This window comes from Prinia subflava, chromosome 5 (assembly GCF_021018805.1).
Source record: "Prinia subflava isolate CZ2003 ecotype Zambia chromosome 5, Cam_Psub_1.2, whole genome shotgun sequence".
NCBI lineage: Eukaryota > Metazoa > Chordata > Aves > Passeriformes > Cisticolidae > Prinia > Prinia subflava.
In genome coordinates, this window is record NC_086251.1 from 24,020,145 (window position 1) to 24,046,362 (window position 26,218).

General features: G+C 45.6%; 4 protein-coding genes across 22 annotated transcripts in view; 2 read left to right on the forward strand and 2 right to left on the reverse strand.

Moving 5' to 3' along the window:
- Positions 1-4,594: 4,594 nt before the first annotated feature.
- NDUFS3 (NADH:ubiquinone oxidoreductase core subunit S3) lies at positions 4,595-8,910 on the reverse strand. Its single transcript, XM_063398415.1, has 7 exons — positions 8,839-8,910; positions 8,655-8,717; positions 7,787-7,884; positions 7,377-7,526; positions 6,448-6,573; positions 6,044-6,163; positions 4,595-4,840 (listed from the first exon to the last, which is right to left on the reverse strand). Exons 1-7 carry the CDS (start codon positions 8,882-8,884, stop codon positions 4,673-4,675), a joined length of 771 nt encoding a protein of 256 aa, XP_063254485.1. The 5' UTR covers positions 8,885-8,910; the 3' UTR covers positions 4,595-4,672.
- Positions 8,911-8,930: 20 nt separating this feature from the next.
- Positions 8,931-16,942, forward strand: KBTBD4 (kelch repeat and BTB domain containing 4). 2 transcript variants are annotated; one of them, XM_063398393.1, is made up of 4 exons: positions 8,931-9,041; positions 11,494-12,114; positions 14,616-14,722; positions 15,301-16,942. In XM_063398393.1, exons 2-4 carry the CDS (start codon positions 11,523-11,525, stop codon positions 16,159-16,161), a joined length of 1,560 nt encoding a protein of 519 aa, XP_063254463.1. In that variant the 5' UTR covers positions 8,931-9,041; positions 11,494-11,522; the 3' UTR covers positions 16,162-16,942. The 2 variants fall into 2 exon arrangements, with proteins under 2 accessions (XP_063254463.1, XP_063254462.1); XM_063398392.1 differs by having other exon boundaries at positions 8,938-9,103.
- Positions 16,943-17,160: 218 nt separating this feature from the next.
- PTPMT1 (protein tyrosine phosphatase mitochondrial 1) lies at positions 17,161-19,408 on the reverse strand. Its single transcript, XM_063398414.1, has 4 exons — positions 19,149-19,408; positions 18,993-19,073; positions 18,290-18,481; positions 17,161-17,357 (listed from the first exon to the last, which is right to left on the reverse strand). The coding sequence occupies exons 1-4, from the start codon at positions 19,317-19,319 to the stop codon at positions 17,226-17,228; spliced, it is 576 nt and encodes a 191-aa protein (XP_063254484.1). The 5' UTR covers positions 19,320-19,408; the 3' UTR covers positions 17,161-17,225.
- A 111-nt stretch (positions 19,409-19,519) lies between these two features.
- Positions 19,520-26,218, forward strand: part of CELF1 (CUGBP Elav-like family member 1) — a 61,751-nt gene continuing 55,052 nt past the window's right edge. For 7 of the 18 annotated variants that reach the window (XM_063398394.1, XM_063398399.1, XM_063398403.1 and 4 more), the window contains exon 1: positions 19,558-19,630. The gene's annotated coding sequence lies outside the window, so the exon portion shown is untranslated. Of the gene's footprint in view, positions 19,762-26,218 lie in introns of all 18 variants that reach the window. The other 11 variants (XM_063398407.1, XM_063398408.1, XM_063398410.1 and 8 more) reach the window with 7 other exon arrangements.

The window sequence follows — 26,218 nt, forward strand, 5'->3', positions numbered from 1 at the left end:
AAACTGAAAACAATCCTGGAATGTCACAAACAGATAAAGCTAGCAGACTGCAGATTCATGGAAGGGCAGTAGCAGCCAAAACATACAAGCAGGCAGGAGACATGTCACTGGTTCAGTTCTGTATCAAACCCCCTGGAGGGAGAACTCAGTGACCTAACAAACACCAAGTATCAAAATGACTCGGGCTTTAGCACCTCATCCTCTCTCTTGTGAGTGGACTTCTGGATTACAATGAGCACAGTCTGCCTTCGATAGTCTAAATTACACAGATAAACCTTCATTTGATTCACTTTACAGCAAGTATCTGCTCTCTAGACATCTTTATATATTTATTAGTGCCAAGTCCCCAGTCAAATTATTCTGTGTTTCTACTCTGTATGGCACAGTGTGTGATGCCAGCATTACACAAATATGTGGTAATATGTATAAATAAGGGCTAAAACCATCTCCCCCAGGTTAAAGGAAGAAAGAAGTCTGCCCAGAAATGAGAGAAGGACTGAAATGCATCCCTTGCTCAGCAAGTTACAGGACGTCAGTCAGGACATTCTGTCACCAGATAGTGTACTATGGGCTGTGGTGATGTCCTGGTTGGTAAGTTGTCTGTGTGCAAAGGACCAAATCTTCTGGAATATCCACGATCTGTAGCTGTACCTAGCAATACCTGGACTCACATTAGCCAAGAGAAGCAGTACTTAATGGAAGAGTCATAGAGGAGCCCACAATATCCGGAGCAACTCTTCCCTTCAGTTTGGATTCAAAGGAAGACCTGTGTTTCTGTCATGGCCTCAGGTATTTTCAAGTCACGCTGCGCTGTTTTCATTTTTCATTATTTTCTGCTGTTACTCTTCAGTTGCATCCCTTTCTTCTTTATTAAACGGAATCACAAGCTACCCAAGAGGCAGACACTAATGGCCCATCTGTGCAGAGAGATTGGTGTGCCTTCTGCTTTGTGCCAGAGTCCCTTTCAGGCCACAGTGCACACATGACTTTGTCTAGAAGCTGCTATGGAAAAACCCCTGTGTTCTGTGGGCCATGAAACAGCCTCCCTTTAACTTGCAGCACATGACATGAAGAGCATTGCCCAACAGGATTTTGGCTAACATCTGTGAGGACTGTACATGGTTTTGTCAACAGGAGAATTTCCAAGGAATGGTTTGCAGCTGCAGTGCCTAGAGGGGGACACAGCCACGTTGCTGGGGCTGTGCTCAGGTGACTGACACAGTGGCAGATGAGGGACAAGCATCAGTGTGGATGCTGCCTTGAGCTAGGGGAATTTTGTAGAATTACCTCACTATCCCACAAAGAAAGGTAATTTCAGAGTCATAAACATATTCCTTAGCTGTCTGTTCAGCAGCAGTACTTGCACAGAAACAAGGGTGAGTTTCTGACAGCTGCACTAAGTCCCTGCATGTACGACTGCAATGTTGGGCAGTGCACCTGCTCCTCCTGAAGGATTTTGTCCTTGCCAGGTACTCACAGCTGAGCACAGCCCTACCACTCTGCACTCCCCTGGCCATACCGTCTGTTGTTGGAGCAGTTTCAAAAGTCGCAAGCCAGGTTTATGCAGGGACACCTTGACTGGTTTCTTGTTTTTCACCATGACCTCCTGAAGCAGGAACATGGGAACTGAGACAAGAGAAGAGGGGTCAAAAACTGCAGGAACTGGTTGGATGCCAATTAAGGTACAAGGTATGGCACAAGAAGAGCCTCTTTAGGAGTAGGGACTGCAGGGAGATAGCATATTCCCAAAGGGAAATTCTCCTTATAGAACTGAAGAAATCACTGCCTTCAATCATCTCGGCCAGAACTTGGGGAGATTACTCTCCAGCCTGGGGCTGTCTGGTAGAGGCTCAGGGAAGGAAGAAGATTGAAGAAAGAGGGGATGGAAGAAGGACATATGTGGCTCCCAGAAAAGGTGATTTTGAGTTACTGGAGTAACTTACTGGAAGAAGTAAGAAAACCTTGAGGGAAGCACGAGTGAAGCACTGACAGTAACCAGACAGGACCACTGTAATACAGGTATTTTCCAGGTATGGTGCTCCCAGTCCTTATGAGGATGCTTTCCTTCTCTTTTTGCTTCAGTTTGTGAACAGCATCTACTGCTAGAAGGAGTAGTGAGCTGTGTAAAAGTGACAGGGAGGGCCCATCCTACTGCACATGAGGTGGGTGGACACTGACACTGTCAATGGCCACATCCTCAGGGAGGACAGTCTGCTTCCTGCCTGTAGGGAGAAATGCCAGCATTCTGGAAAACACCAACAAAACCTACTCAGCTGAGGAAGCTCAACATGGTGACTGTGAGTCATAGCCTAAAGTCTATTTGTCCCTTCAGTACCAGAAAATCTCTCTCCTGTATAGTGTGTCTGTAAGTCAGCTACATCCCACATCCTCCTGCAGTTGGGGAATCCAACCCAGGCAAACAAACCCCACAGAAGCTGGCAGAATGCAAAAAACAGGGACAGAGGATTTGGAAGACAGCTTTATGCTTGGCCAAGTTGACCACAGCCTTGTCCAGCACAAAGCAAGTGTCCACCAGCCACAAAGAACCCAGAGTGAACAGGCTACATAAGCAGAATGGCCTCTGGAGTTCAGGAGCAGTGGTGGAAGCAAACTGCACAAGTATTCTGTGAGGCTGGGCAACCTCTTATGCCCTGAGAAAATGAGCCTAGGTGAGTAAATTTCAGCCTTCCTGATCTCCCAGGCTTCACTAATGAAAAGAGATTCAGGTCCGCTTGCAACCACTACACATAAAGACCTGCTGGAGGCAATGCCTGTTCCCACAGGGCTGGCCACTTTTTGAGTACACACATTCTTGAGCAAACCTTGCATATTGGCTAACTTGACAGGCATCGTGTCTGACATTTCTTGATGTCGATCAAATTCTCCCTCTGCACAAACATTAATTTTGAAAGGCAAATTTCTCAGTGTTCCTGCTACCATCAGTCTTAACTTATTATACTGGGAAATACATATTTTTTATAATATATAGACCATAAGTCTTGATGTGGTGTCTCAAGCAACCTGGGATGAAGGAGATCATGGAGAGGAAATGTGAATTATAAAGAATTTTCATGGTGATAGAAGTGGCACTAGGAACTTTTCTGTCTTGCACAGCAGGCATCAGCATGCATGAGCCACTGCAAATAAAACAACCAGGTGTGGAACAACTTGTAGGAGGAACTAAAAGTTCATTTCCTATTTAATCTGCTCAACTGAAGACAGATCCAAAATAGAGCTAAGAATTGTATAAACCCCCAAACTTCTGCTGATCTGTGTTCACTTCTCCTTCCCATGTAGAGCTGTGACTTTTAAGGTGAGAGGCAAATGCTATTTATTTTAACCAGAGAACACTATTGAGTCACATCCCAAACACTTCTGGCAACAGCAGCTGAAACAAAATTTAATAAATAAATAAATAAATAAATTAACCAGCCCATGCTTACAAGGCTGGGGTGGAAACAAATATGAAACCCAATTCTTAGAATACAGTTCAGTCCTGAAAAGAGATCACATTCTAGTCACAGCAAGTAGGGGTTTTTTCTTAATTAAATTTACTTTTGTTGTATCTCTTGCTCCATCCCATAATCTAATCTCCCCCAACCCCTATTTTAATTAGTGCTTTTACAATCTAAAAGCTTAAGTACCCATTCAGGGAATCTCTACAAACCCCTTGTGAATTATTTTATGAAATCTCTTATACAACAGTTTTCAGATCTTAATGAAGTCACTCAGCTTTCTGATGCAGAACAGCATTATGCATTTTCTGGACCAAGGACAAGGGACATTATTAATTGATGACTGCTGTAATGTAATCCCATTCAAACAGGTGGTGGATGGACTGGAACTACAGCATTCTTCCAGCTTTTCTGGAAAAAAAGAGATTTTCCACAAGAGCAAAGAAAGTGCTAATGCTGTTGTATCATAGACCTCAAAATAACTGGAATACTGACAAAAATAAAGAGACTCCTGTCCAGGAGACAAGGGAGGGGTATATATTTTGGCTGCAGGGAAAAAAAGCACACTCTGAAGATGCTGGAGAAAATAAAGATTGCTTGATTGATTGTGAAGAAAAAGCCAGATTGAGGGAGTGTCACATCAGAAGTTTTCTGCAGCTCCCATTGGGAGAAAAGGCACTGACCTAATTCCCATGGCAACAATAGAGATTTCCATAATTGTTCTGGTTTGGACCCACGTTTGTGTTGTCCTGACAAGAACTGTATTAGAACCATTTACACAGGCTTTGCCTTTTTGCCATGTTATTACCATCTTCCCAACACTCATCCTGGAGCTAAGAAACTGCTGTTCCATGACTCAAATTCCACAGCTGCTTCAGTGCAGTGTCCTAGGGAGCGCTCAGGTTCTGATTTTTACCTGCAGGGGCAGGTGGCAGCAGTAGTGTTCAGGAAACACTTAGCCACAGGCAATGCCTGCACTCTGTTCAATTTGCAAACCAAAAGACAAATCCCCCTTTTACAACTCAAAGCACCAGATAACACCTACCAGCTGGATCATAAGGATTGTAAATTAGCATTGCCAACCTCCTGGTTTTCATCTAGTTTGAAAACATTATTCACAAACTCACGACAGGCACGTATCTCATATCAATTTTTATTATTATAAATACTATATTAGAACAGAAAGGATGGTGCTGCACATCCGCTTCCTTCTGCTGCTATTTGGCATCTTCTTTCTTGGCTCCTGCTTCTATTTTCAGGGGCTCTGGAGCTTGACGATAGGCAGGAAATGCCTCCCACGGGCTATTCAGATCGAACTTGCGGAATTCCTGAGCTAGCTCCACGGGCTCTGCCACCACCCGTTTGACTTCATCATCATACCGCACCTGGAACAGCACAAAGGCCACAGGGCAGTCATTTCCACCCTGCTCCTGCAGCATGTCTGCCGTGCACAGTGACCCAGCAATGACCCAGACCACCCTCTGTGCAGACAACTCTGCTTCTTACCCATGGAAAAACCACAGGAAAAACCAGAGGCCACAGCCTCAGTTCTCCTGTTACTAAACAAGAGCCCTCCAGATGCTACTGAGATCTCTGGAGTGTCCAAGAAAGCCCTCCTCTTTGCTTTGCTACCATGCCCCTCAGGTGTCATGACTAAGCACCGAGAATTAGGAGCACCCACCCCAACAGTCCACATGAAGTTCAAGAACATATTTAATTTGTAAGTTGACAAAGGAATTTCTCCTGAGTCACTGAAATAAGATGGCCCATCCTGGCCTGCATGGCTGAGGACTACACTCATGAATCTTGGTAATATGGCATTTGTGTGGTTTTAGTTGTTCTAATTTTTAGCATAACACTCAGAACAAGGGGAGAAAAAGAAGACAACCAGGATGGAATGCAGGTGAGTACCAGACACTTCTGATTTGCTTGCTTTATCCTCCCTGTGCCAGTCCAGATCTCTGAATGCCAGCTCAGGAGATGCTGCCTTATCCTTGCTTACAGGATTTTGTTATTTCTACATTTCTTAAAACAGCCTCTTTTTTGCAGAACTTCACTGTTTCCTTCTGAGACCTCTCAGTCTTAACACTGCACCAAATACCCCTGCTTCTGCAGGGCAGTAATTTGAAACTAGAGAGATACTAAACACTCCCATTACACCTGTGGCTGGCACACAAACGTAAACGATAAAACAGCAAGAGTCAGTTTAATCAGTTTTATAATCTGGGCCTACAAACACTCAACAAAGTGAAGTTCCAACTGAATCAAGAACAGTTCAGACATTTATCCTTCTAGACATCTCAGTTTTGCAGTGGAAACTTTAATCTTCCAGAAAAGGTGCCAAAAGCAGAAGCACTTTCTCTGCCTGACAAGTATCTTGGATATACAGCACATAACATTTGCTCAATTTCTCCAGTCTTAGGCTGCCTTACAGATGATATTTTGTGATAATTCAAATTTCTATGCAGATTTATACAACTCCTCTGAAACACAGACAAGCGATTGTAAAGCAGTAACATCTTTGTACTGGAACTCAGAAAAGTGCATTGGAGAGACTTGCTAACTTTAGTCATTACTGCATCTCCTACCTCCACATAACCAGAGAGTGGGAAGTCCTTCCGGAATGGATGGCCCTCAAACCCATAATCTGTGAGGATTCGCCTTAGATCAGGGTGGTTGGCAAAGAAAACACCATACATGTCCCAAACCTAAATGAAAGGGAGCCAAGTTAGTTGAATTGTTTTTGAAAAAAACTCAAAAACCTGCATGTGTTATGTCCATAAAATTTCAGTTACGTGCCTGGCCTTGTACAGTGCCAGCAAAACTGATGCAGGAATTCATTCCAAAGCAAATCAAACACCATTTTATCTCCTACTCTGACAAGGCAGCCAGGGAAACACTTCTGTCTTCCTGAGGGCACTGGGGAATCACTTTAATTGGGAAAACAGAGCCTCTGTGCACAGACTCTGTTCCCAAGCACAGCAGCACTCACCTCTCTTTCATACCAGTTTGCTGCCTTGTGCACAGGCACGGCTGAGTCGACGGGGGTCAGCTCATCGGTGTACGTCTTCACACGGATCCGGCTGTTGAACCGCAGCGACAACAGGTTGTACACAATCTGAGGAACAGGAACAGGACCACTTAGGGATCTCTTTGCAGTACACCAAAAAGCCACACAAGGACTACCTCAAATACGCTTTATGAGCAGGATCATATTCAGAGCTGGCCACTAAAAGACACTTCTACGACTGAGGTTCCAATAGCTAATCACTTTCATCCTTAGAAGTGTGACAAAAGTTAGGAGAGACTTAGCCATCATGACTGATGATGAAGAAGTAAAGAGAGATGCTAAATCTTGAGACTACTGGAGGGATGGAAACACTTGACAGTGGTCTGTCTCAAAGAAAATGGCCATCAATCACTCTTGCAATTCCTGTGAGTGGGAGAAAGCTAAAAAAAAAATACACTTCATTTTCAGCAAGGGACTTCGACACCAGAGAACATTTGCAACTTCTATGGTGATGAAGTCTACCACAAAGGCTGTTTATGAGGATTATTATAATCTCTGTAGAGGAAATACATACTACAAGCAGACTAAAAAAAAGATCCCAAAATTTTGTAAGGAATTCTAAAGCCTTGTTTGATACTGCCTTGGTAACTGGAAAACATGAATAAATTAGGGTATACATTTCTATTATTTCTATGAATCTACTACCTTGATTTTTGAAAGAAAAGTATTGATTTAATAATGTATTCCACTTCTTCAGCAACTGGAGGCCTTTGACTTAAAGAATTATATCTACAGTGCTCAAAATTTTTTTCCCCCACTGCCAGAAACCATGAAAGGAGTCAGAGCTGAAACAGCACCCACAGCCATCAGCACTTGTGAAGTCCTCCAAGTACCCTCTGAGCAGTTCCTACCTCAAAGCGGTACTGCCGAGAGGGGACATCAACAGCAGTCAGGTCAGCCAAGGATTTGAACTGGGCATTGGTGTGATCACGAAGGAAGGTCAGGACAGGAATGATCCCATCTGGGTGGATCAGAAGTTCCAGCTCATTGAAACAGGTCACCTGATGAAAACAGAACAGTGGGAAGGGCACGAGTACAAACACCAACAAGACCAAACATGATGCTGCTTTCAGCAAAACAAGAGACACAGCAGACACAAAAAAGCATCAGATCAAGGGGCTTAACAACAGCAGTACTTTCCATGGAATTCTGACCATTTCTCTTCCCCAGAACAACTTCTCTGAACAGGTAACAAAGAAGTGGTGTGGTGTGCTCACTGGATCCTGTCCTGTCAAAGAATAGTTTCTTGAACAGCACCTACCTGTACTTGCTGGATATACTTGGGCAGAATCTCAGCGACATACTCCCCAAAAGCACATAGCTGCTTGTGTTCTACTTCATTTTTTGGTCTGACAGTAGCTAAGGAGAAAAATAAAGTTTCCAAGGTTAGGACAGGGAATATAGAAAGCCAGAGAAAGAAGATGGTAACTCCCTTTAACCCGTTGAGCTGTCTGTCAGGGACTTCACTATAGCAAAATACTTGTGTTACACAGAGGTGGAACTAGACATTTGGATAATGAAGGAAATTTGTGTCAGTGCTACAATTTTATTGACTCTATAGAGCAGCACAAATTGTCCAATAAGATGATAGAGAAGTAAATAGCCAGATGAAAAAGAGGGCAGCAGAGATGACAGAACGATCTGAACTTAGGACCCACTCATGTCATTCAACCTAGGTCTAGAAAGGGCCTTGTTTTCTGGGTTTGCTGGATGTGCCAACATCAACACAAGCCCTCATAACCAACACACTCTAGGAACCAGGTTGCTGGGGTGGGCTTTTTCACTGTTACCACTGAAGGCCTTTAAGAGTCGGGGCGGTGAGGGGCTATGAAACTGTTGCCGAGGCACAGGTTTGCAGGAGAAGCCTTGCATCTGAGAAAGGATGCAGACAGGAGCCCAGAGCAAGCACGGGACCGCACAGCAAGCACGGTTACCAACACAGTCAGTTCCCTGCGCAACTGGGTTTTCGGGTGACCGGACTAACCCTTTCCCGACACGCTCACTACAGCGGTTCCACCGCCCAGGAGCGTCCGTGGGGCGGTTCGGTGCCCTCCCGCCGGCTGGCAGCGGCACAACCGAACGCCTCGGGCCCCCTCCGCCCCCCGCCCCCAAACCGGCCCCGCACTTACGGCGAGTGTCCGCGGCGGAGCTCCCCGCCAGCCGGGCCCGTGCCGCCGCCGGTGCCGCGCCAGCTGCGGAGAGAAACGGACACGTCTCACCGACCGCCGCCAACCGCCCGGCCCGGCCCAGCCCGCGGCCCCGGCACGGCCCCGGTACGGCCCCGGTACGGTCCCCGAGCCCCCGCGGCCTCACCTCGCAGCGCGGCCCGCGCCAGGCCCCGCGCCGCCGCCGCCCACATCCCGCCGGGACACGGACGGGCAAGGGCACGGGGCGGAAGCGGAAAGCGCCGCCGCCGCCGCGCTTCCCCCGGGGGCGGAAGCGCGCGAAGAGCTTCCCGGGGACGGCTCCGGGGCGGTGGGCGGAATCGGCGAGTGCCCGGCGGCGCCTGGCGCAGGGTGAGGGCCGGGAGCAGCCGCTGGGGCAGCCCGGGGCGGCGGCATGAAGGGAGGCGCCGCAGGTGGGTGCTGCGGGCGAGCAGCGCGGCCGGGGCGAGCAGCGCGGCCGCCGGCCCGGGGACGGAGCAGCGAGCGCCGGGAGGTGTGGGCGCGGAGGGCGGCGGAGCCCGGGCTGAGCCAGCGCCGAGCCTTGCACGGCGTCAGCGCGGCCCTGATGGGAATCTGCGTTTCTCCAGGATCAGCCCCCTTCCTTCGTTCCCCCTCGAACCGTGAGATCGCCGTCAGTTGTGCTTAGGGGTTCTCCGATCCTGGGCACCGCTCTGGCATTCGCGACCGTGTCAGGAGCAAGGAAAGAAGGAAGCTGAAGCACAGGTCCTGTGAGGAGCGGCTGAGGGAGCTAGGTTTGTTTAGCCTGGAGAAAAGAAGCCTCAAAGATGACCTTATCACCCTCTCCAAGTGCCTGAAAGGGGCTGTAGCCAGGTGGGGGTTGGCCTCTTCTCCCAGGCAACCAGCGACAGGGCGAGAGAACCCAGGCTTAAGCTGCAGCAGGCGAGGTTTAGGCTGGACATCAGGAAGAATTTCTTCACAGTAAGGATGATTAGAGACTGGAATGGACTGCCCAGGGAGGTGGTGGTGTTCCTGTCCCTGGAAGTGTTTCAGGAAAGAGTGAATGTGCCACTCAGTGCCATGGCCTGGTTGACATGGTGGTGTTCAGCCATAGGTTGGGCTCGATGGTCTCAGAGGATTTTTCCGACTTGAGTGATTCTGTAATTCCGTGAAGGAGGCGTTCCAGGTGTTGTTTAAACCACCGTCACTGATAGCCTGGCCTGTGGAATGTATGGAGCATATGATTTGGCTTTATGGGACAGTTAACTGTCCTGCACGCCTCTTTCTTTATCGCAGAGACACCATGGGTGCAAAGGAGTACTTTGTCTGGTGTCTGCAAGGAAGATGTGAGATTTGCGTAGTCTTTAGCTGTTTCTTGGCATTTCTTTTGTGACTTGGCATCAGTCCTCTGGGAGTTGTGCAGGGCAGTGTGGGCAGCTGGTTCTGCCGTGCCAAGGGGGCAGAGTAGTTCATCTGTCCATATCCTGTGGAGGCTCTTCTGCATTCTGGGCTGCAGTTCCTAAGCACCTTGACTGTAGTGATAAAGAGCTTTAACTGAAGTGGAAGCCAATTTGCAGGATAGGCTCATACTTAGTAAAGCTGGAAAAATAGTGCTGACGTGTTCTATGCTGACTGCAGTTCCTTAGTCTGTTACAGACTAATGGATAGGTACTTTTCAGAGAGACCAGAACTACTGTAAAATCGAGATAAGAGTATAATTAAGGCAGGCTGTCACCAGAGAGGAGATGGACTTCTCCAGCCAATTAGGGATGTGGACACTACTTCCCATGGACAGAATTTGATCAAAGAACTTAGAAGCCCTCCTGATCAAGCAGAGTAATTTTACGAAAATGCATGTTTGACATGATAAACCATGGAAGAGTAACTATGAATCTGTTGGAGAAAAAGAACACATCTATGTAAAACATTTTACTTGAAATAACGTTCATTGTTAAATGGAAGAAAATTCTGATATCAGACGTCATGGCTGGTAGTTCAGTTATAAAAATGAGTCTAAAGTGAATGCAGGTAGGCAACTGTTCCTAATGCTGTCAAGAGCCATGGTAAAGAGGAGCTCCTTGGTGTAGTAGCCTTTCTGTGTTTCAGAAGCTTTTCTGACCCACAAATTACCTGGAGTTCTGCAAACATGGTACCTACTAAGAGGTGTTTTCTTTTAAATTTTGTTCCCCTTTCCACTTGGGAGGCAGTGACTAACAACATCTAACATGTTGTTTTGCATGCTGAAGTTGATTGGCACATTAACAAACAGCATAACCATCAGTTATCTCATTTGATTTGCTTGAAGGACCGGTGGTTATGTCGGGCAGACATCTCATGCATCTTTTTGGTAAAAACAAGTTCGCCTTGATCATCATTTGGTTTGGACAGTAATTAACACCTCCTGATGATAGGAACTGCTGCCTGTGCTCTTTTTTAGTATGTCACTGCAATCGTTTTCACATCTAGTCCAGCTATGCTGCTGCCACTTTTTTTGGCGTTGCAAGTTTCCTAGGGCGGTTGCTGGACTTCACACTTGAATTAACTTGCCGCATTTCTTTGTGTCAGTGAAATGAGTGGTGAAAAGATATGCATGTCTTCTAGCCCTGCTGGATGTGATGTTCACTGTACTGGAAGTTTGGTATATATTATAATTTTAATTACGCCAGCTTCTCATTTGCTGTTTGAGATTCTGAAGCTCAAGCACCGGTTTCTAGCTGTGCTATTTATGTTCAGTCTAAAATATGCTGGACTCTTACCAATATGTTTGATTTCTCCCTGTACCCTTAAGTACTGCATAATCTTGTTAGTGGTGAGAGAAAGCCGTATAATTATTGTGATTTTACAGATTGCTGGAGGTCTGATTTGTGCAGCACCATGGAGTCGTCAGAAGAGACTGGAGGCTCCTCTGCAGAAGAAAACTACTTTGTGAACTACACCTTCACCGACCGCTCCCACTCAGGCCGTGTGGCACAGGGTATTATGAAATTATGCTTGGAGGATGAGCTCTTTGCTGATGTTACAATATCAGTGGAAGGCAAAGAATTCCAGCTGCACCGTTTGGTCCTCTCAGCTCAGAGCTGCTTTTTTCGTTCCATGTTCACTTCCAACCTAAAGGAGGCCCACAACCGGGTGATTGAGCTGCAGGATGTTAGCGAGAGTGTCTTTCAGCTCCTCGTGGACTATATTTACCATGGAACTGTAAAACTGAGGGCAGAGGAGTTGCAGGAAACCTATGAAGTGGCAGACATGTACCAGCTGACTGCCCTTTTTGAAGAGTGCTCCCGTTTTCTGGCCCGTACAGTGCAGGTTAGAAACTGTCTGCAGGTCATGTGGTTGGCAGACCAACACAGTGACATGGAGCTCTACACAGCTGCCAAACACTGTGCAAAGTCACATTTGTCTCAGCTGCAGGAGACAGAGGAGTTCCTACACCTGCCTCTCCGCCTGCTGACAGACATCCTTACAGGTAAGGAGTTCTTGAAACTACCTAGGATATGGATGTAGAAAGAGACTTTCAGACCCTGGTCAAGTAGGGAATGAAATAGATGGAAAGATACAAACTTTCATAATCACTGTCTATTCAGAGATTTAGCTAAGCAAGGCAGAGCAAAACATTCTGGATACCTTTATCAGAAAAAGCCCCAAACTATGAATTGTTACTGGACATAAAACATCTCACCTGTAGAAAAGGGACATACAGGATGCCGGAAATTCACAGCAGTTCTGAGTCAACAGGTTAGAAGTGTTACACGTTTTTTCAACACAACTTGCAACAATTTGTTGTATTTTTGTTTGCATTAAAAGTAAAACAAAGAAGCTTTACCAGAAGTACACATCTGATGAAAGTCTTTTTAATCCCTTTAGCTCAAAATAATTTAACATAGTAATGCAATAACTCAAATCTGTAAGAAGACTTGAGCACATATTTTCAGACTATTTTAGTGTTATTTACTATTGTATATAATTGTTAGGATTACTTAGGCACTCAACTGACTGAAATAGAGGCATTGTAACATCTTGAGTAATAAAGTAATTGCCCTTCTTCTTAAGGTAATAGCCTTCCACAGTAATGGATGCCATGACTCAGAGTTGGAAAGGACATGTCAACACATAAACAACTTAGTCCAGTTTCCAGCAATCCTTAAAGATCTGCTGCCCTAGTAGGTACAGTCAGACCTTGTTACCTCTCCAGGATGCTGCAGCCACAAGTCCATTCTTCTGCAGTTTTGTATCATTGCTAGAGGAAGCCAGAACGTAGAAGCAGCTCATACATCCCCATGTGCCTCTTTCTCACTTTTAATTACTCTTTGTAACTGAGTAAGTAACTAGACTTTGTGTGTCATGTGTTTTATATGCAGGTGCAAAAATAAACCTATCATGACTGCCTTCTTTGGAACACTGGCAAATCTATCCAAAAGACATAAACTAGCCTTCAGAGTTGATGCTATGCATATGAGAGTCTTTACAGATACTACATTAAATTATCTCTATTGCATCTAAAGAAATTTACAGTCAAGAAACTATTGAGTATATGTACTGATAGCTCAAGAACTGTGATAAACTTAGAGTAATTTTGATAACTATCTCTAATGTTTTTAAAGCAAGTTGCAAGTTCATCTAAAAAACCTGTAAAATCACGAAATAAGACTGTAGAGGTCAATCACCTTTAATTTCCTAGGGATTCCACATCAAAAACCAGTTTTAGGACTATGGATTTTAGCACTTGTGGTCCTAAATTAAAACAATTACTCAGTATAACTTTTTTCCATGTATCATCTATTTTCATATGTAGAGTCACATTACTTAGCATTTATGCCACAACTTAGCTCATAAAATGGATTAAAATCTGAAATACTTCCCAACTGCTGGTAGGAAAAATCCTTTTATTTTGCCTTTCCTGCATCTTTGTTTAGTTAATGGAGAATTAAATAGAAGAAACTTTCAGTGGCAAGGATAAAATTAGTTTTATGAAATAGTAATTTACTAAGTTTACCTTCTGTTGCATTCTAGGACTAATTTCAAAACCTTTTTTTTTCCATTTAAGCACTACATGTGATGGTTAGCTTATGGGAATCCTTTTAAACAGAGTTGAAATACCTGCTTTTGTGCCACACTCTTTCCACTCCCTTCCACTATAAAGAAAAGCATTGGAATCTGTCTGGTGCCTTCAGCATCATTGAATTCAGAGTTTGTTATGAGAACAGACTGCAAAATCAGAGAGTCTTCATGGGGAAGTTTCTCAATGAGCACTGGCATAATTGCTGGCTTTCAAACTGGAAGGAAATGCCTAAAATCTTTTAGGTAGTGTACTGATCATGGTCATGCAAGACTTTGTGGCTTAACCAAAACTTCCAGTTATGTCTGGAAGGAGATTTAAATCTGATGCAGTCTGTGGAGTGTTTCCTACTGTCACACAGCTAAGAAAAGCTCTAATAGCTCATTGGGGATTTCCAAATGTTAAGAGGATAGCAGCAACACCAGATGTACAGTCATGAGAGTCAGCTGCCTGACAGCGCTCAGACACGTTTTGTAGATGACTTTTGCTGCACAGGTTTCTAGGACCAGCCAGAAAGAAAGACAGGTGCTGAGAATCTCAATAACAGATTTTTTTTTTTTTGCCTAAATGATTAAATAAGAAAATATTTGTCATCACCAAGCATGTAAGTTCTCTTTCCTGTCTTCTTTCTCTTGGACATAGATTCCTGAATAGATTGCTGAATCATCTGAAGTGCTTAACATCTGACAGCTCTGTCCTCTTATAGTTATCCAAATTAATTTCATATAGTTGGCTGCCTGGCAGTGCTGATCGTGCCTGGCAAAAGCTATGAACACCTGTGCCTGTTTTTCCTCTCTACAGCGTGGGGTTTGTGGTGGGAGTGGGGGGAGGCAGCCGCAGGAAAAGGGTGTTCCTGCCTACATTCACCTTTGTCTAGATACCATAGCTGCCTTTCTGTCCCCGAACCACAGATGGCGTTCCATGTTCTCAGAATCCAACAGTTGCCATAGAAACCTGGATCAACTTCAACAAGGAGGAGCGAGCGGGCTTTTCAGAGACTCTGCGATCGAGTCTGAAGGTATAAACAGACCTTATGTTCTGGGGCTGATGTAGCACTTGCTGGTTTCACACTTCTCAGGGCAGGGCATTCTGCTCACAGGTGTGACTTGGAAGTCACAGAACACAAATGTCATTGAAATTCATCATGCTTGTGAGAGGATACTTTCAGTGTCATAAATAGCAACCCCACTGACAGCTTCTTTTCATTTAACCTGAGGCTGCTTTCACTGGTGATTGGAGCAGTGCCACAAATAACTTATTTAACCTCAGTTATCAAATAAACTTTTCAGAAATCTACGTTTGGCATTCCCCTTGTAGCAACTGTACTCCCTCAGTGATGTAACTGGCCCTTACCTAAACCATGAGCACTTGTGTTCAGTGACATCTGTGGCTTTTTTACTGTGTCAGATATGAATGGTGTCTTGAAAAGGCCTTGAGGCCCTGAATCCTGAATGTTCTAGGGTGGCAGGACTTGGGAAGGAGGTTATACACCTCAGGCCCACAGGTGGGTCCTAAACTAAAAAATTCAGTCTTGGGCATTGCTGATGTTTGTGTGAGCAGATCTAATTCTGCTGACACACTTGTACTTTCGCTCAGGTGATTGGAGAAAACGTTCACATCTACCTGATTGGAAAGGAGTCATCACGCACACATTCCCTCGCCGTCTCCTTGCACTGTGCTGACGATGACTCCATCAGTGTGAGTGGCCAGAACAGCCTGTGTCACCAGATCACCGCGGCCTGCAAGCACGGCAGTGACCTGTACGTCGTCGGTGGCTCCATTCCACGGCGCATGTGGAAGTGCAACAACGCCACTATAGATTGGGAATGGTGTGCTCCTCTGCCCCGTGACCGGCTCCAGCACACCCTCGTCTCCGTGCCAAGCAAGGATGCAATATATTCACTGGGGGGGAAAACCCTACAGGACACTCTCTCTAATGCTGTCATATATTACAGAGTACGAGACAACGTCTGGACAGAGACCAGCCAGTTGGAAGTGGCAGTCTCTGGAGCTGCAGGGGTGAACCTTAATGGTGTCATTTACCTGCTGGGTGGGGAGGAAAACGACTTAGACTTCTTCACCAAGCCCTCTCGGCTCATCCAGTGCTATGATACCAACACAGAGAAATGCCACGTGAAGCCCTACGTACTGCCGTTCGCGGGGCGCATGCACGCGGCCGTGCACAAGGATGTGGTGTTCATTGTGGCCGAGGGGGATTCACTGCTCTGCTACAATCCCCTGCTGGATAGCTTCACCCGCCTGTGCCTCCCAGACGCCTGGAGCTCAGTACCGTCCCTCTGGAAAATTGCCAGCTGCAATGGCAGCATCTATGTCTTTCGCGACCGCTATAAAAAGGGTGATGCAAATACTTTTAAACTTAACCCAGCCACCTCTGTTGTAACAGTCACGAGTGGCATCAAAGTGCTGCTCACTAACCTGCAGTTTGTCCTGGCCTGAGCAGGCCCGGTGATAGACAACAGCAACAGTGTCTTGCTGTGCAGCTCGAACAACACCTATGACCCTCAGCACCAGTCCCAATTACTACAAGCTCACAACATCCAGTAAAGACCCCATCCTCTGTACCTGTGCAGAGGAAGTACAGGCTTTCTGACTGTGGGCCTATTCTTTTACTTAGCACTGTCAAAACTGTATTGAACTGTTGTATCTTAGATTTCAGACGGACTAAATACTATTACTTTGATTGCCTGATGATAAGCTGCTTGCGTTTGAGGTGCAAACGGCAGCAAAAGGCTATTTTAGCCTGGAACCAATCCACCACTAAAAAATCCTGTGGCATATGGAGAACATTCTCCTTGTCCCAGACTGCTAATTTTAACTGCCTAGGAGACTGCGTGTTGCTGCTGTGTCAGTCACAGAATTAGACGTGCACTGTGTCCCCCAGGGATGCCCCATTTAAACATTTCTGTGTCCTACTGCAGAAGGAGGGCCTGGCAGACAGATTCCAGAACTGACCCCAGGACCCTTAGGTTACATTCAGCACTTCTCCTAGAGGAGTGGTAACCAACTGAGTACTTGCTTACTGCTCTGTCATCACCTAGTATAAAGAGGGAGATCATTTTTAGAGCATTTGCTTCCTTTTCTGTACAGGAAATCCCCACCTGTAATTATAACATAGTGTTGGTGAAAAGACAGAAATAAGACCACTTCCTCCTACCCCTCTCTGTTGGCACTGTAACCCTTTGGGTAAGAATCTGAATAAAGTCTCTACTGAGACAAATTATTTTGGTTTTTTTTCTCTTTGCTTCAAATACAAATGTTTTTGAACTTCCTGTGGATTGCAGTTCCGCTCAGCACTGATGTATGGAAAAGAACTATGGGGCTCCAAGAGATCTAGGATGTTAGCCATAAGGAAAGAAAGCTTTCATGAAACAGCCCTATTTCCCCTTTACTGTAAAACTGGTCTTTAATGATGGGCAAGAATGAAAACACTGAAGCTTTTGTTAGATCATAAAAACTTTTTAATAGCAGCTGAGATGAGGATTTTGATAGTTCTTACTAAGTCATGCAGTCCTCCCAGTGATCGTGTTCCTGTGAAATTTCTCCAGGACCTGGACTTGCTTGCGTCGGATGAGGATGTGGGGACGAATCTTGGCAATGGCCTCTATTGCTTCCTGAGGGCTCCAGTGATGCAGCTGAAAAGGCAGAAACCCAGCAAGTGAAAATCCAGTCCATCTTTGCAGCACTTAATGGAACCCCCCTGGAGGCTATGGGCAATATTAGAGGTGTTAGAAGGCCTGCTGCTGCTTTGCCCCTTAGGTTTACTTGATGTTCTTCTCAGACAGGCCTGCAAGTCACACATTCATGAAATGAGTCCCTCAGTTAAAATGGAATGGGTGCTGCCTGGGCCCTCTTGCTCACTCTTCCTTCATATTGTGAATAGTTTCTTGTCCTAGCTCCATTAGACCAGAGCAAAAGTGCAGCTTGCTTTTTAAAATTTTTAAAGAAATCTTGAAAAACATTTTTTAAAAAAATTCTTTTCAAAATCTTAAAATTTTTTTTTTAAAATCTACTGGTACTCCCATCGCATTTCGGCACTTAGTGAGAAAATTTTCTCTTCAACACGAATGGAAAATCTTCCAGGGAGTGCTTAATAACACCAAGGGAAGAATCTACAGGTGGGATTTAGTTCTCAGTGCAGGCTTCCCCAGATGGGTTGGTAGAGGAACTTAGAAAACAAGTCAGTTGTCTTGATCCTGAATTGTATGTATGGAAAGCATAGGAAGGCTCACCACTCCAGTGAACCAGTATGAAAATATGGAGAAAATACGAACAAAAAAAATGGATGTTTATCTGCTCAGTGAACCCACGCTCATGAGTGACTTGTTATTCCTACCTCAGTCACAGAAAGAATTAAGAAAAGCGGAATAATTCTAAATTTGCATTTGTATTCAAAACGAGGCAAGTTTGAGGCCTCTCTTAAAATCGGTGTCCAAGCTCTGTAAAATTATGGAATATTAACCTCTACCCGCTCAGGTTTCCTGAGCGAGAATTAACTAAAAAGACTGTCTGCATTTTATTTCCATTTATTACTGAAAATTAACCCCATTTAGCAGAGACTGCTGACCTGTATTAAGTACGCTGCCACCATGGTGGCACTGCGGGAGCGTCCTGCCTTGCAGTGCACATAGACGCTGTTCCCACAGGCTCGGTGTCTCAGGATGAACTCCACACCCTTGTGCAGGTTTTCCAAGGTGGGGACTCCGGTTAGATCCACAGTGCCTAGCCGCAGTTGCTCCACTCCCATTGCCTCCCATTCCTGGAACACACATGGCAGATTGGCTCAGGGAACTTCTGGGTTGGTTTTTTTACTGAAGGAAACTCAGAACCTTTTGAGACAGTTGAGAAATCAGAGAGGCTGTAAACAGACTTTGGGAATCCTTCAAATCAGAGGTATGAAAATTCAGTGCTGGCCATCAGAAGGTAGTAGTTAAAGGGGACTGAAAAAGTGTGTTTCAGCTAAAGGAAAAGAGAGAGGCTGAGATCTCTTCCCGACCCAAAGGCATTCCTGTATAGTGATGTACGCTCCATGTTCCCTGTCCCTCCCTGCCACTGTAGCAGTAGTTCACTCGCAAGTTCACGTTTTCCTGGTTTCTCGCATAGTTTTTAAAGTCGGCTTAGGTAGGAGTAGTCCCGTCTGTACTGCCACGGGACTTGGCGGTCGCTGCCGGGATGACGGCAGGAGGCCGCTAAAGCCTCACCTGTGCCGGGACAGGCAGCGACCAGAGACCCGTCCGGGGTGGGGGGTCACCGGCAATCCCGGGGCTCACCTGGGGGGAGAAACAGAGGAAACGGGTCTCGTAGTCCTCGGTGAGGGTGACCACGCCGCGCACGTTCTCCTCCGCCACCAGCTGCGGGCACAGGCACCGTCAGGGACCTCCGTTCCTCCCGGCCCGGCCCGGCCCGCCCCGCTGCGCCCGCCTTACCCTGCGGATGCGCCCCCGCAGCGGCAGCGCCCCGAGCAGCACCGCCTCATCGATGCGGTGGAACCAGGGCCGGCGGGAGCCGGGCAGCCGCGCCCGCGCCACCGTGTACAGCAGCGACGGGTAGAAGAGCAGCCGCGCCGCGCCGGCGCCCAGCGCCTCCGCCACCCCCATGCGCGCCGGGGCCGCGCCGCGCCGGCCGGGCCCGGGCCGACGGGCGGGAGAGCGGGGCGGCCGCGCGCCCCCAGCGGCACCAGCGGGAAGTGTCTCGGCGGGGCCGGGCGGCGGGCGGGAGGCGCCCGGCGGGGACGGAGCGGGGCGGGGCGCGGCGGGGAGCGGCGGGGCGGGGGGAGCGGGCGCTCCGCCCCGGCCCCCCCACGCCGCGCCCGCCGTGGTCTCTCCCGGAAGCGCCGCCATCTTGCAGAGCCGGCCCGAGGCGGCGCAGGGAGCGGAGCGGAGCGGGGCGCGGGCGGATCCCGGGGCAGGTGAGGGCGGCGCCGCCGGGAGGAGCTGGGGCCGCGCACGGCACGGCAGGGGCGGCACGGCAGGAACGGCGCGGCGCGGGGCCGAGCCGGGCCGAGCCGAGCCGGCGGGAAGCGCGATCTGTCTCGCGCAGGTAACGGCTCCGTGCCCCTTCTTCCCCGGTCCCCGGCGCTCCCGCCGCGAGGCCGCTCGGGCCGGGCCCAGGCGGCCGCGCCGCTCCCGCCCGCGGGGGAGCCGCCGCCGCCCCGTGCGCGCCATCCCGGGGCGGTGCCGCCCCGCCGGGAGCCCCTCCGGGCCCGGAGCCGGAGCCTGCCGGGTGCCGTATCTGATCCGAGCGCTGACAGCGCTGCGGGCGGTGGCGGTGGCGCTGCGGGTGCGAGCTCGGCCCTCGGCGCCGCCGCCATTCGGGGCGGGGGGGCTGCGGCGAGGCCGGGCGGACCCCGGGGCCGGGGAGCGGCTGCCCCGGGCTCGGCCGCCGTCAGCCTGCAGGGCCGGGAGCCCCGGGCACTTAGAGGAGCCCGGGGTGCGGTGGGTGTTGCCGTCGGTGTGGTGGGGGTCTGTCCGCCGGAGCGGTGAAATGTGTGCCGGTGCACCAGGGGGTGGAGGCGAGTCAGGCATAGCAGAAGTACGAGCAGCGAAATCGGAGTTGAGCGCAGTGTGAGGATTTGCGGTCCTCAAGTATGAGAAGGCCTGACAGGCAGTACTGGAATGAAGTAGGAAGAGGAATATAAAAGCCAGGAGAGACGGAGCGTAAAATGGGTGATAAATACATGAAGAAGCAGTAAAGGTTGATAAGAGCGTGCCTTTTTGATAGGACTGTTACGAGAAGGAAGTTTGGGAGGCAACCTTAGAATACACTCCTTTAAATTCCTGAGGAATTGTGGCCCGGACATTTTCACCTTTAAGGCGCAGGCATTCTCTTCTGCCAGAAGTTGTCGGGGAACATTTTTCAAGCATTGCAGCTTTCTTGTATGTCCTGCTTGAGTGTGGTCCTTGGGTGTGTTTCACCAGTTCGTTGGATTTAGGAAAGTATTTGGTGGGGCTTTATAACATGAAGCACGCTTGACTTCTGGCTTACAAGAGCTTGCGTTTTCTGACTATCTTGAATTTGTGTTTTTATTTTTTGTGTATGTCTTACTCTTTGTACCAGTGATCACAAAATTTGCTGAACTCTCCTAGTGTCTTTTATTGTCTCCTCTATTGTTTTTCTCTAGTTTAGTTCATCAGATAGATTTTACTGCACTGACTTGGCATTGCACAGCTATAATAAACCTATCACATTTTTATTCTTTTTTTCTATTCCCCTCGGCTTCGTTCTTGGGATCTCTGCATAAAATGAGATACTACATCTTCCTAGAATTATGTCTGGACCAAAGTCTTGAAGAAGCAGCATTGTTGGAAATACTGCTGCTGTGGTAGATGTTTAAAATTAATCCATGTCTTTAGGCTGAGCTAGGAAGTGTTAGGGTGGGTACAGCTTGCATCTAGCAGCATAATATGATCAATTGCATTCCTGCTGATGAAGAGCCCCCGGGACAGGGACACAAATCTTATATCTGCTCAGAGATGTGGGTGCAAAAGCATATAATACTAGAATTCCTCAGTAGGAATTTTAAAATACGGTGATGTAAAGAATTCTTTTTTCTTTAGGTGCTTACCATTTTTTCTTTATGTGCTTATTGTTCTCTTTCAGCCTCTGCTCACATTCAAAATTATTGCTGATACTTATTTTGGGAAGATGTATGCTGTTCTGGGGAGTGTTTTCACCCTTTTGGAATGGTCATTCTTGCATGGCTGTGTTTTTTCTGGTTTTCCTTTCCCTGCCTAAGTTTCTAATGTTACACTGGGGAAAAATCAATGCCTGATCTTAACTGCTGGGTTACATGTTTCCCCTTTTGTATCTGGTTGTTTGGGGTTTTTTTTTAATAGGTAACAAAATACTTGATCCAGGCCTAGGACATTTTGTTTACCTGCAAAAGAAAGCAGGAACACAGCGTCTGTAGAAGAGCAGATGATTAAAAAGTGACTGTTATAAAATCATGAACAGTAAAACATGAAGATTTATGGGTTAGGTAGTTTTGTTTTGAAAATAAATGACCTACAAAGTGAGAAGAATGTACCCATCTTTCACTATGGGACATGGGGTAAAGAAATCCATGATGGTACTGCTGTGTACTTACTATATCCATGTTTCTGCTAGGCCTCCAAAACTTGATGCACTTGCAGGATTATCTTTGTATGGTAGGGGGAAGGTTCCTTTAGTTCTTCTGCTACTAGCAGGGGCTCTGAGAACATGCTGCCTGGCACTACTTCTCTAAAGGGGAAAGCGGGAAATGTGACAGGATCATCGATATACAATAGTTGTCCATCTCATTAATAATAAATTCATACCTTGCCAAGTAACCTGTACATCAGTTGAAGAATCATTGGTTGAAACAAAATATGATGCTTTGAAGTAAGGAGAGTATTTATATTTGAAATTTATATTGAAATAAGGGAATATTTGTGTAAATTTTCTTCCAAAATCACTAACAATGTCCTGAATTGGTTGAATTTCATAAAAGGCAGATGTTTATATGATTCTTAAATATTTAGATTCGCTTTGAGTTAAGTAAGATTTTACCTGAAATCCAGTATCTAATTGAACTTACTGGGAAACTTTGCTGTGAGCAGGTTGCTCCTTAACTATTTCTTGTGTATTTTTCTGACATACAGCTACTGATTATCACTTACTGAGTCATCTGCCACAAATCTCTTCAGAATGCCCACTCTGATTTTTCCTTTAGTGCCTATTTTAGAGTAGGTGGGAAGTGAGACAAATTCTCATGGTTTTTGAGATTTCCTGGTTATTAGTCTTTAGCACTGAGATCCAAGAACCCACTGTTCTGGCTGTTGAACTGGAGGCTGTTCTTCAGTGAGTATGTCCAGTTTTCCAAGTCATAATGTGAGTTTGGTTACTGAGCTGCAATAGTCAAGTGGACTCAGATCTGTATTTCTGCTTTCTTATTTTTCAGTCTTGTCCTGAGTGTCTGAAGTGTTTTATTTCAGTCTGGATATGGTTAGGATGACTTGTCCTTCCAGACTATGTGCAGAGTTAGTCACTGCCTTGGTAACTGCTTTCAGGCAAGAAGGTATTATTTTTTATCCATTTATCAGGTATTTCACAGGAGAAAAAGTAGTATAGAGGAAAAGAAGACTAAAATATTTCAGTATTTATTAGAATGGAATTGTAAATTGAGACAAGTTATCTAGGGCCTCTGATGGGTATTTCTCAAAGAAATCACAGCACAGGAGCTTGAGTGGTGATCCCATTACAAGATTTCTTGAAGCAGGAGAGATTGTCTTGATTGGAAAAAGTGACCAGTGATTTTACTGCCTTCTTCCAGTCATCAGAGATACTTGTTATATGAATAAATACAAGAATGCAAGATACCATATTTTCTGCTATTGCTCAACAACCTATTTTACAAAGATGCCAAGACACTTCATGTTTGGGACATGAGAATGAAAAGAGAGAGCTTTAGCATTCACACTTCAAGAGGAGATTTCCCAAGCATCAACTGAACATCATCTTGTTTGCACCTGATGTGAGGCTCAAGCAAGTAGAACTAAAATATACATTGGGTCAAAGCTGCAGTGCCACTTATTCTGCAAGTGCTGTGCTGTAGGGAGGAATAGCTCACGAGTCTGAACGGTGATGGACAGAGCAGCTTATTTGTGTGACAGCAGTGGAGTGCAGCACAGCCATCATCCCAGGGAAAGGAAGTCATCTTTGACATCTTGAGTAGCTTCAAACTTCCAGCTGTCTTAGCTCTGTGCTAGAGAAAATGCATCATTGCTAGCTGAATTCAGGATGAGCAATGAGCAACTAGATGGCTGAACAGAAATCTTCAGTGGTTTCCAACTCTTAATGAAGAATTTCAGTTTAGCTGATGCAGTTTGTGTCACAGGTATATGTAAGGGAAAGCCTTATGCCAGCAGAGAAATCCTTCTTTTGTTTTTAGAAAAGGTGTGCTGGCTTACTGGCTGCTCTGTTAGAGGCAGAGTATTAGTGGCAAACTGGCAGACTGCAAGTTTTGGTAATGAGTCTTTACCAATTTGGAGTAGATTTATAACTGGCTTGGCTGGCGATGATAAACTCCCAGGTAGATTTAAGATTATGTAAACTGGGCTTAAAACCATGTCACTCTGATTTTTACATTGGTGTGACTAAATTGTTTGTAATATAGCATGGAATAACTAGCTTGAGTATTGCTGAAATGCATGCAAATGAGCAGGCAGTTTGGGTTCTTTGTTCTTTTCAGCAGCACACCTTAAGGAGATCTTGAATGAGCGTGTGGATGAGAGGATGGGTGTTTGTTGAATATCAGGTGTCATGCTGGTGTGGTATCTGGCAGGCTTTCCTTTGCAGAGCATTCCTTTTAATGATTGCATGCTCTGTATTCTCTCAGAACTGAATGCTCTCCCAGTTCATTTAAAAACCCAGGTGACTGTCTTACACTGTTTTTACTTTAAATTAATTTGAGTTTTTCAGGACCTTGGCTTCTTTTTTACACCACTATCAAAACTGTTCTTTCAGGTAGCTTTCACTTCTGTCTGCAGGCTCTTTTGTACTGCACCTTTCACAAAAATAATGTAGTTGTTATCCACTAGATTTCAGTATTTCACATGTCAGAGTGAAACTGTTGTCCTTCAAACATCTTATCACTTAAAATTCAGGCTTTCACTGAACCCTTGCATATTCTTTGCTATTTTTGTCCCAAACTATGCAGTTCAAAAGATATTCCAATGTAGGCATGCAATCCACAAATTTTTTAGACTCTGTTGGAAAGGGAATATTCATGTCTGCTTTTTCCACAGCAGAGGAGTTTGTAATTCAAATCAGGCACTTAGCAGACAATGTCCAAGTCTACATACAAAAACGATAGCATCTTTCTTAGTATACCTAGAGATTTGCAGGATGGACACCAGGCATCTGATTATCTCTGCAAAATCTTACAAGATAGAGTTTTGATAAATGTTTCTTCAGAAGGCAATGAAATATTGATCTTTTAGGAAGAGAGAATGTATTTTGAACATCACATCTAGCCTTTGCATTTTGTGTAGGCACAATACAGTGTCAAAGTAATTCTCTAATTTATAGTTTTGTTTTCCAAAACAGAGCACCATCTGAAAATATTTTTTGCCTACTTACCTGTATTTTATTATTTGTCTTCAAAAATTTTCTGTTCTCCATTTAAAATTCTGAATTAAAAAATACTTGGATGACAGGTCATCTTAGTGATGAGTTATATTTATTCGTGGTTTTTTGTTGGTTTTCTTGCACGTGATTGTCCAATGAGTGTGCAAGGTGTAGCACAGCTGAGCATGAGTTGAAACAGTAAAAAATCCTTGCACAGTCCTAAGTGACATTAGAAGTGATACCTTTGAAAGTATCAATATGCAAACTCTTTGGTGAAGAAAAATGATTGTATATTTACTTCTGTAAAGCAGTTTTGACTGCTCAGAAATCCATGATTAAAGGCATTGGAGACTTAGGAAAAATTGATAATATTCTGATACTTATGAACTACCTACTCTAAAGCTACCCCGTGTTGCCCTCTGGATTATGCATTCAGTGCCAGAATTTGCTCACTATCAGAGATGGGCTGTAGGTGGTACTGTCTGTATTTCACAGTGTGGAAGCTGCTGTGACACTTAATTGTCTGATGCAGAATTTGCTTTGGAATTTCTCTGGCTTTAAAATTATTTTTTCCTTTAATTCAAGACTAAGTTTAATAGGCATTTGTTGGGGAGCAAGATAGGACACATATTCTTGATCCTTTTTTGTAAGGAATATATAATTTAGGCTCTACTTAGGTGTAGTGCTAATTCTGCATATGCTGTTGTCTTCTGAATTTGCAGCAAGCCTAAACCATTATCTCAGTCATGAGAAATTTGAAAAAATGTCAGGATTGTTGGTTTGAATGCCAGCACTTTTGTATCTTCTTGCCATGACATTAACAAAGCTACCTGACTGCTGTGCTTCTCTGAGTTCTGAATTGGCTGCTGCATTCCTGATACAGCTGGAACTTGCAGCTTCCACTTGTATGAAAGAACTTTTCTGGTAACTCCTGTAAAGTAGTTTGGTATCACCACATAAACGTGGGATACACCAAGGAGAAGCAATAGACAGCAGCATGCAGTAATAAAGCTCTCATTAAAAAATAATGCTTTTTGATATAAATGAAACTGCTTTTGAGTTTGTGAACTGTCTTACTTGTGTACTAAAAAAACCAGACTGTGCCACTTTTTTTTTTTTTTTTCTATGAAGAAAGGGAGGTTTGGGTCTTCAATTATGCTTACTGTACTCTTTCTGCACCAAAATGTGAAAGGGATGAGGTGGATGGAGAGAGAAGAGGATAGATAGAAGTGCATTTCTTCTGTTTTTAAGAAGAATGCATAGGAAAAGGTTTAGCGTTTAAACACTGGCAGAAAGGACTACAGGGAAAGCAGACAAGGAACGGCAGGTCACCATAGTAATTAGTGTCAACCAACGAGAAAGGTCATGCTTCCTGGTCCAGGACAATACTTGAAAAGGGAGAAGGGTT